The sequence below is a fragment of the Falco cherrug genome, chromosome 9 (assembly GCF_023634085.1).
Source record: "Falco cherrug isolate bFalChe1 chromosome 9, bFalChe1.pri, whole genome shotgun sequence".
In the NCBI taxonomy this organism is placed as follows: domain Eukaryota; kingdom Metazoa; phylum Chordata; class Aves; order Falconiformes; family Falconidae; genus Falco; species Falco cherrug.
Genome location: NC_073705.1, coordinates 12,166,815 through 12,176,257, shown reverse-complemented (window position 1 = coordinate 12,176,257; position 9,443 = coordinate 12,166,815). Strand labels below are relative to the sequence as shown.

The 9,443-nt window shown below is 48.5% G+C and overlaps 1 protein-coding gene across 1 annotated transcript; it reads right to left on the bottom strand.

Annotated features, from left to right (window-relative positions):
* Positions 1-9,129, bottom strand: DPH7 (diphthamide biosynthesis 7). The gene is made up of 9 exons (XM_055720457.1): positions 8,904-9,129; positions 8,105-8,241; positions 7,556-7,643; positions 6,719-6,813; positions 4,971-5,137; positions 4,351-4,423; positions 3,456-3,521; positions 3,115-3,287; positions 1-2,036 (listed from the first exon to the last, which is right to left on the bottom strand). Exons 1-9 carry the CDS (start codon positions 9,039-9,041, stop codon positions 1,417-1,419), a joined length of 1,557 nt encoding a protein of 518 aa, XP_055576432.1. The 5' UTR covers positions 9,042-9,129; the 3' UTR covers positions 1-1,416.
* Between the last annotated feature and the right edge of the window lie 314 nt (positions 9,130-9,443).

Here is a 9,443-nt window from a genome sequence, read left to right as displayed (position 1 = left end):
TCACTTATATTGATTTTATTTTAGAAACATCCAAAAATAGGGTGGTTTGGTTTTTTTTGTTACAAAAGCTCTTGTTCACAATACTAATACGAATCTTCATGTAACAGTGCTCAAGAATGTTTTCTAAAATACACATTCACCCTTGGAAAAAGGAGTTTCAAAGCAGTAAAATTCTTATCTGCTGTACCTCGGTTTTGATGCAGCACTGTTAGAGATAGATACCTGTTGCTGGTGTTTCTTTCCCTCCAGACAACTAATTCTTTAGAACCATCAAAGAGAAACCATGCAAGCTACAAGTTACCTAGTTTAAGCTGCTTTTTTGTTTCTAGGAAGGTAACAAAGTGTTCTAGAAACAGTGTTTTGCTGATACTTCACAGTGAAAAAAGAAAGCTGATGGAGCAACCATGAGAAATTCTGCAGCCATTCCTGGAGGTAGGTAGGGCAATGTTGTTAAGATTTTGGTTTCTGGACTTACAGTGAACTTAAAAGATGTCAGGAAACACTGCTTATACTTTTTGGAAGTGTTGATCTTAAAGCTGTTTACCTTTAAAAAAACTGAAAGGTCTTGACTTTGGACCCAAATGTACATCTTGCTGCAGAGAGTGGGAAACATGAGTTTGATACCAAGAGGCTGGGGGGCTGGTTAAGCGTGGCACTAAAATGTAGCAGGGCCCACTATGCAATTTATGCTAAACCAGGGTGTGCTTTGCTTGGGGAGTGACAAAGTCAGGCTGCAATCAGGTGACAGGTCTGATGCAAAAATCAGGCCGTGCAGATATACCAGAACCCTTACAAGAAAGGCTCCGCTCAGAACAAAGCCTCACATCACGGAACCGCTGTCTGTCATACCGGTTAGTCTGGATTTCCTTCTAAAAAGGAATTCCTCTCTAGTAAAGTTCACTGTAAGCACAGTGCACTGTCAGTATCTGGACTGTCTTTGAGCGTCTTCTCAAAGTACATACTAGTTTACAGATCACACAGCAAGCTACACACACAGCTAAGCCTCTACTCATGGGCTCTTCTGAGCTCTCTGATCACATACTGTGTTCATCTACACGTAGCAGCACAGACAAGTTTGGTTTGTGACGGAAGGAGAACGGGCTTAACAGATCAATCGTACCAATGCAAACCAGTCGCAAAGGGATTCAAATATAAAGTACAAACAAGGCCATCCTACTTTGAACTAGTACATTAAGGGAAAACTAAATAAACACGTCTGTGCCTGACCACATGCCTCAAAGGAAAGGCTCTCCTCAGTGCTGAAAATAAAAACACCAGTAATTCCAGCATGTCAGCCTTAAGAGACTCACAAGCTCAACAACAAAACTAGAAAAGCCCAACAGAAATTAGACAGGGCATAAGCTTGGACATGGCTCTCAGTACTGGAGTTTTCCTGCCCTTCTCCCTTGGGACTGGTCAGTGCAAACTTTCACCTGTTGTTTCAGATGGAGATCGAGTACTTGGTGTCTCTGAAGGGGTAACCAGGCTCATCTCCCACTTCCAGACATGGAGGATATTGTCATAGAACGAACAAGTTGCTACAATGCTCATTTCTTTTGGGCTGTCTAGAGACCTGCCTGAATCCCCACTTCTGTCCAGGCCCATTCCGTTGGGTCTCTTAGCTCCTGCGTCAGAACCGCTGGCTGACCTGGGATCTCCCCCTCGATCTGGACCCCCAACCAAACCTAAACTTCCCTTTAGACCAGAGCCCCTAACCGGGTCAGAATCCCCAGACAGCTTCGGGTCCCTCTCTCCTTTGAGTGGCAAGGCAGGGCCTTCACTCTCCTCATCCAGTATTACATCAAAAGTAGCTGTAGGAGACTCATAAATTATCTTCAGGTTTTGCACCTGCAAATTCAGTCTCTCATCTTCCTCTGATCTTCCCACAAGCTCCTCTGAAGACTGGCACGCAGCAGCAGAGTCCTGTGTTGCAGCCAAGGAATCCCTCGGACACAGCCTTGACCAGTCAGCCCCATAGGCCAAGGAATTGTGCAGGACATAGGATGACAGGACGATACATTCTTCCATGTTTTCCGCTTAAAAAAAAAAAAGTTAAAAAATGAAATGAGCAGAAATGAAGCTGTGAAATGGTTTGTTGCAGACTGCTCAGAAGCCATTCTAGCATTGGCTGTGTCCTACAGGAAGAGTTCTCTGGTTATTGCCTTCTTCACAACAGAGTTAAGCGTTCTAGCAGAAATGAAGTACTGCCTCTCCTGACAATTTTTCAGCCACCTCTCATTAGCCTTGATCTTCCCTGGTTCAGCAAGCAGGCAGGAGAAGAAAGTTTAACATGCGTGAGGTTTGAGAGCCTCATTATTCAAAATACCTAAAAAGGCTCAAGAAAGAGAAGACAGATCACACAGTGATCCCCACTGAGCCACACATACAACTGGTGAAACTGGCAGACCAAGTTCCGGTTATTAATAAACTGCAGATGAGTTCTTCCCATGAGCTTTCAGCGTTTGACTCTGACACTAGCGGACATCAGGTGCCTCGCTTCCCTATACAGGAGAAATGTTATCCTCATTTTGCAAGCTGTGGATCTGCCCAAGGTCTGGAGAAACCCGGGAAGGCAACTATTTTAAGCAAGACTGTATTAGTAATGTAAATGCAAAACAGCTTTTTAATCATGTAAATACCTTCTGATTCACACAGAGGTCTCATTCATGTTATTCTAGATTAACCAGACTGCACAGCATTTCCTTTCTGAGGCAATAACCAAATCACCAGCAGGTCAGTAACTTCTGCTGACAGTAAAGCACCATGTGACGTTCAGAAGAACCTCTCTGAACCATCAAGATGAATGCAAACTGGAATGGTCATGTCAACAGGCAATGCCTTCACACCAAAACAAACAGGCTTTCTCCCCATGAAAAGAAGTTACGAGAGATTCACACATGAATGACAGTGCCTTTGCACAACTGATCAGGCCAACTGAGGACAGGTCCAGGAAAGCTGGAAGAGCTACCTCAAGTTGGAATAAAAGTCTATGGCTATTAACAACATCTAGATCTTTCTAGCAAGCTCAGAGCTGGAGTTCCCCCATGAACCTGGAGGTAGGAAAGGAAAGCAGCAGAGCAGCGCAAGAGCATCTCTGTTCCACTGAACGCTCACCCATGCTTCCACGGCAGTCAAGGATTTTGAATCCACTCTGCATGCAGGCTGCTAACAGCACAAAATCACAGGTTGGGTGCCACTTCAGCCTCCAAACTCCACCTTCAACATGGGTGTCTGCCAGCGGCTGCTTCATGTTCCTGGTGTCCCACAACAGCACGTGCTCATCATAGCTAGAGACATACCACAAATAAATATGCAGACAAGCAGCAAAGCTGATTCAGCACAATAAGTACAGAAGAAAATTAGGGAAGATCGCACACTTTCTGAGAAGACCACACCTTGAGCAGCACTAGCACAGAGGCTGTCACACTGGTGGAGAGCAGCCAGAAGGGACCTACCTGCCAGTAGCCAGAAGATTCTCCCGGTGGGGACTGCACTGAATGCTGCACACACCCATTGAATGCCTGCAAAAGAGGAACATAGACCAGAGGGAAGAGACAGCAATGTACCATTTGAGATGGGATTCTTCCTTGAATTTCAAGGATTTGGGGGTCCATGTTACTGCATCAAGGTGTCTCAGGAGAGAAGAGTAAGGTAAACTCAAATTCCAGTCCAGTGAAACACAAAAGCAGAGTTCCATCTACACAGTCCAACAGCCCTTCCAGAGCAAAACTACTCACACGGTCTCTCAACACAAATCATTTCTAGTAGTATTTGCATCGTAAACTGCTGTTCAGGAGCCTGTAAGAATTTCAGCAAAATTCCTCCATTCCTGGGAGACTTTACTCCCAACATTAATATTTGCATAGCAATAACCCCCAGTGTATTTTAAGGTTAGATATAAAATTTCACTGAAGAGCTGTGTATATTGTTTTGATCATATTTTAGAAAATGTTATGCCACCAGAAAAAAAGATTACTTCAAATGGGTGAACAGTGGAGAACAAACTTATTTCTAAAAAACATTCCATAATAAGATACCCAAACATAACACACACAAAAATTCCCAAAATAGAAGCGTGCATCAGGATCCTTCTTTCAGAAAGAAGCTACCACCATCTTCATGTGTGGAACTGAACAGTTGGTTTATTATGTTGAAGGACATGGAGAAGGAAGTTTCAACCTGAAGTTGTCCTGATGAAAACACCTAATAGATGTCTCCATTTCCCAAGGGACGCAGGAACAGGACTCCACTGTCACTGCACATCCCTGCATTCAGTGGCTTGGGAAGGGGCACGGCAGCACTGTATGTCCACACATGACAGCTGTAGGGTCCAGTGGCAAACGCGCTTACCTCCTGCTGGTGAAGACAGGAGTCTCTGGACTGCACCTGGTGTCCCAGCCCTTCAGCAGGCTGTCGTCTCCTCCTGCACAGGGACAGAACGTTGTTACTCTAAGCACTGCCAAACAACCAGTGCAGGGCACTGAGGCAAAAGAGTTAATACAGAGCTGATGATTTTCACCCCTAGGATCTCATAGTGTTTAACAGATGCACCAAGCATCATTTGAGGCTCACAGTACTCATCACTGCAGAAGAGACATACATTAGCAACACCCTCACTTTACTAAGCAAAAAAAAAAAAAAAAAAGTGGAAGAGAAAAAGACTGGACTCTAGAAGCTCTCTGGCTCTCTTTTGCACACCACACCACAGGTGATGATTTTTGAGATCATCACCTTTTTTGCCAGTAGCCAGCGAAAGTACAGTTTAAAAGGCACAGCTTCTCCTAATTAACTCCAACCACTTCACACACTCAAGAAGCCTTTTACCCCTAGCAGCATCCCTGACTCTTTCAAGAGGTGTGATTGCAAGCAGCATACCCAACCCTGGAAAGTAAAATCCCACAGAACACACATCCCTGTAGAAGGTGGCCCCTCCCCAACACCCCCAAACGAGAGCCCCAGCCCTTACAGACCTGAATACACAATATCGGTGTCCCAGTAATTAAAAGCAGCAATCCAGGCCTCAAATTTGTGAGCTTCCCACTGGTTCAGGACATGCACAGAAGGAGCAGATTCATCTATGGAGAAAAGATTCAGCTTCCCCTCTGAATCACTGCTGATCACTCTCAAAGGACATCCACTACGGTGGAATAGAGAGAAAACACTAGAAATTACTGAAACAATCAAGTATGTCTGATTCAACTAAACATTCATAGAAAGTGGCAGTACAGTGGAAGAAATGCATGCATTTATAAAGTCCTTTTCAGCTTCAGCCCACCCCATCTTGAAATCATCAACACCAATGATCCCCATTCCCTGATCTCACAGAGTGGGCAAACCACTCACACTCATGAGGAAAAGAAAACCAGCCTTGGGTCTGTCTTTCTCCTAGATGCATAACTTGACTTCTCACATGCTTGATGTTACATCAATAAACAAATTCATTTTTCCTCCAAGTCTGACAAGGACCTCTGAGTCTCTTCCCTCTTCTGAGTACAAAGAAATGTTTTATTTCCCTGATATCACAGACATCTGAAGCACTGGCTGATCCTGACCTTTCCTGCTTTCTTCCTGTGGCACAGCACAGTTGCAGTTTCTGGACACAACGTTCTTGGAGCACTGGCAGAAGCTCAGAGCTCATAGTACACTGATTTTCTGACATTCCCTGACATGAAGTAGGTACCTTCTGACCGGTTACTTGCAACTGTGGGTACTGATTTGGTGGCTCAGGGCTTCTTTCTAGTTCTACATCATATGCTAGTTACTAAATCATACTGAATCTCCCAAATTTCCACACAAGGGTCACCCCCTTCCTACACAGGTGTGAAGGCTGCACATTTGGCTTCTAGAAGGGGTTACCTGTCTCTCCAGTGACAACAGTGACAGGCTTTAAAGCGACTTTTCATCATGGCAATAACTATTTATCTTGAAGGGCAGGGACAAGGGGCAAAGACATGGGGAAGAAGGAATGTAAGGAAGAAGAAAGTGTAACTGGGAACTCTACTTATTTATTAAACAGCATGCACAGAAACAGTCTTTAATTAGCAAAAGCTACTAAACATTTGCTCTATAGTATTAAGCACACAACTGCCTAATCTCCTCAGTTTCCAGCTTCACACCAAAGGCACCACCCTCTGTATTGCACTTAACTACCTCTTTCAAGGTATGGCTAATTCATGTTATTTCATGCAGTGATGCCATTTCTGAAATCAAACGTATGCGCGTTTGAGAGAGGAAGGAGCCACTTCCAAACTAATTCTCTCCCATTTCTCACTAATCTGTGTTTAAGCTTCCTACACGTCCTATTATTAGCAGTCCTTAAGCAGAACTTCACACTAAAATTTCAGCCATTCTAAGAGCAGAGATGGAACCAGTGGATCCACCTGCATCCCATCCTGGTCTTTCTTTTTAGCAAAGGCAACAGAAGACATGTCCCTAGCTCACCCACTGCCATTCGCCACAGCTCAATCTCACATTTGTTGTTGGTTCAGTCTCCGCTCTTGTTACAGTGGCTGCAGCTTGTGTTCTTGTCCCTTTGTTACCCTTGCTTTGCAAATAGTAACTTCTAGAGAAGGTGCAGAGAGACAGCTGGTATCTAGAAAGTCTTAAACTACTTCACAAAAAGCCACCAAAGATTAATTCATCAAAGTCCTCAACTTACGCCTGACAGCTGTCACGCACACAACAGCCTCCAATACCGGCCTTTATTCCCCATCCTCACCATTGCTCTCGTCCAGTGGACCAGTCTAAGGACAAGGCCAGACGCTGTGCACCAAGATCGACCCTGAAGCATGGCTCCAACATGCAGCTGTTCTTCTACTGGAAAGAAAAGGAATGGGTTAGGACTGGGAAGACAGCAGGTACATAACAATACATGTACTGCTTACTCTCACAGCAGGTATTTCCCAGAGACTGATGAGCATATTAGGGTCCCACGCTAAAAAGAGATGAAACGTCCCATAGCAATGTACAATCACTCAGTAATAGCTGAAGGGCAAACACATGCATACACAGGATTCCCGCCCTCCTGCTACCCACTGCCCACCAAATCACCCTTAACTTCTGCTTTCTCTCAGTGTGTGAAGTGCAGCAGAAGTGATGGCCTGACTACCGAATTCCCTTACAGACTGACTTCCACCTTCTTTGTTTGTGGGAATGGCTCTCTTGATCACTCTCTCCTCTCACCAGTTGAAAGAAACCCCTTCTCCAAAATTCTTCCCTGCTTTTAACAACTTTGTGACTTCTGCTGTGTTTACCAGTTAGTCCATACTTGTCCTCAAGTGAGTTTTCCAGCGTTTGCTTCTGCTTCCCTCATGCCAATCGTCTCCCACACTCTGCAGGTGGGTAGAGCTCAGCCAGTCTCTGGTGCCATGAACAAATTTGTGGAATTTATAAGAAAGGTCATCAGAAGACAAGGGAAATGTTTAAAAAGCTAAGCATACTGAGGAAGACATGGAAACCATACAGCTTTCCTGCAAGTCTCTGCACACTGCTAATAAGATGTATCAAACATGGGTTAAAAGCAGCTTCAACAGCAGCTGGCGTTATGGCCACCTACCTCACTTCCAGTCAGATGGCAAAACTCCACGGCACCTGTCGAGTTTGCAATGCCAACCATGGGATGTTCTGCAACGGGGACGTGGCACCTAAAAGATCAAGTTAAACAAGTCTTGAACGTCCATCTTGCTTGTATTTTAGGAAGAGAGCAAATTCGTAACTTGTATTCCAGGATGCACAAGGAGAAGGTACTTGACCAAAAAACAACTCATGAAGAAAATTTTAGGCTCCTCAAGTTCCCACAAACCTGCATGGAGGATTATATATATACACACACACGTATACATATATATATGGGAAATTACACTATCTTATTATATAAACAAAAGAGGTCCAGAGTCACTGACCAGCTGCTCCTAAGTGAGCAGAAGAATGAAACACAGGAATGAGTGCAGTCTTTCCTCACTGAAACAAACTGGAGAATACTCCCTCCAAGAAGTCAGGGACAGTTTAGTTAGAAAATATTACTGCTGCTGCCATACCTACAGTCTTTTAAAAGACACCCCCAGAACAGCAGCCCACGCTGCTGCGAGCGTCAGGCCAGCATTACCATTTGATGTCCAGGACGGCAGCCGTGTCAATCCTCTGGATTTCTGTCAGCGGGATGTAGGGCTGCTCTTCGTTGTAGTGATACAGGTAGAGGCGCCCGGTCCGGTCACAGGCCCCATTGCTCCCCCGGGAGTCAGTCTACATTAAAAATTGCAAAGAAAAGGGTAGGGTTAGCCGCGTGTCTACCTCCCACCCAAGACCGGGCCAGGAGGGGGGCAGACGGCTCCCCCTTGGCAGCCCCCTCCCTTGCGGGGGGTTCAAGCCGCCGCAGCTCCCTCAGAGCCAGCCACGCTCGGCGGCGGGGCCACCCCGCAGGGACAAGGCCCCACAGCGCAGGGCTGAGGCGGCCGGCGGGCACCCGGGGCACTGCGGAGGCAGCCACGAAGGGTGGGCGCACCCCGGGTGCTGCTGAGGTAGCGGGGGAGCAGCGGGGCGCTGAGGCGGCCCGCGAAGGGTGAGAGCGCCCCGGATCCCGCCGAGGTAGCCGGCAGCAGCGGCCCCGGTTGAGGCGGCCGCGCCCCGCATCCCGCTGAGGTAAGCCGAGAGCAGCGGGGGCGCTGAGGCGGCCGCGAAGGGCGGGAGCGCCCCGGGTGCTGCTGAGGTAGCGGGGCCGGCCGGGGGAGCAACGGGCCCGGCTGAGGGGGCCGCGAAGGGCGGGAGCGCCCCGGATCCCGCCGAGGTAGCCGGGAGCAGCGGGCCCGGCTGAGGCGGCCGCGAAGGGCGGGAGCACTCGCCGAGCCCGGCCCCGGCGACCGAGGGGCGTGAGGTGGGAGCGCGCCCCGGCGCGGCGCCGGGCTCACCGCGGCGGGCGGGCGGAGGTGGTAGGTGCCGCAGGCCAGGATGCTGTGCCAGCCCTCCACCGGGCACCACTCCACGGCGTCCGCGCTGAACTCCGTGTCCACCACCTGCAGCGTCCGTGTCCGGCATGGCGCCGCCATCTCAGGGCGGGCTCATGCCGCGCCGGCCGGGCGGCTCCGGGGAGGCCGCGCCGCCGCGCAGCGGAACCGCCGCCCCTCTGCTTCCCGCTCCGGGGCGGGGCGCGGCGCTGCCCGGCCCCCGGTCTGCGAGGGGGGCCCGGGGCCCAGGCCGGGCTGCTGGGTGGCGCTGCGCCGCGTCCGCGCTGAGCGTAGCCCTCAACCGCCCTCGGAGGGGGGTTTTTTCCATTAACTTGTCCAAGCTCTTCCCAAACGCGGCCTTGTAGCACCCACCGCGTCCTGGGGCGAGAGGCCTGCAGCTGGGACGGCTGCACCTCAGGCTTAACCGGGCAGCTGCTCATCAGAGAGAAAATCTGTCCCCTTGGCATCCTCCCTCTGCCAGGCCTAGAGACTTTCCTCATGTTC

What these genes read in the sequence shown, in the direction of transcription:
- DPH7 (XM_055720457.1), bottom strand. Translation starts at nt 9,041, where the DNA reads ATGGCGGCGCCATGCCGGACACGGACGCTGCAGGTGGTGGACACGGAG. An exon ending in GCCATCTGACTGGAAGTGAG is followed by an intron (nt 6,814 to 7,555) that starts GTAGGTGGCCAT and finishes TCTTTCCAGTAG; the next exon opens with AAGAACAGCTGCATGTTGGA. An exon ending in AATCTTCTGGCTACTGGCAG is followed by an intron (nt 3,288 to 3,455) that starts GTAGGTCCCTTC and finishes GTATGTCTCTAG; the next exon opens with CTATGATGAGCACGTGCTGT.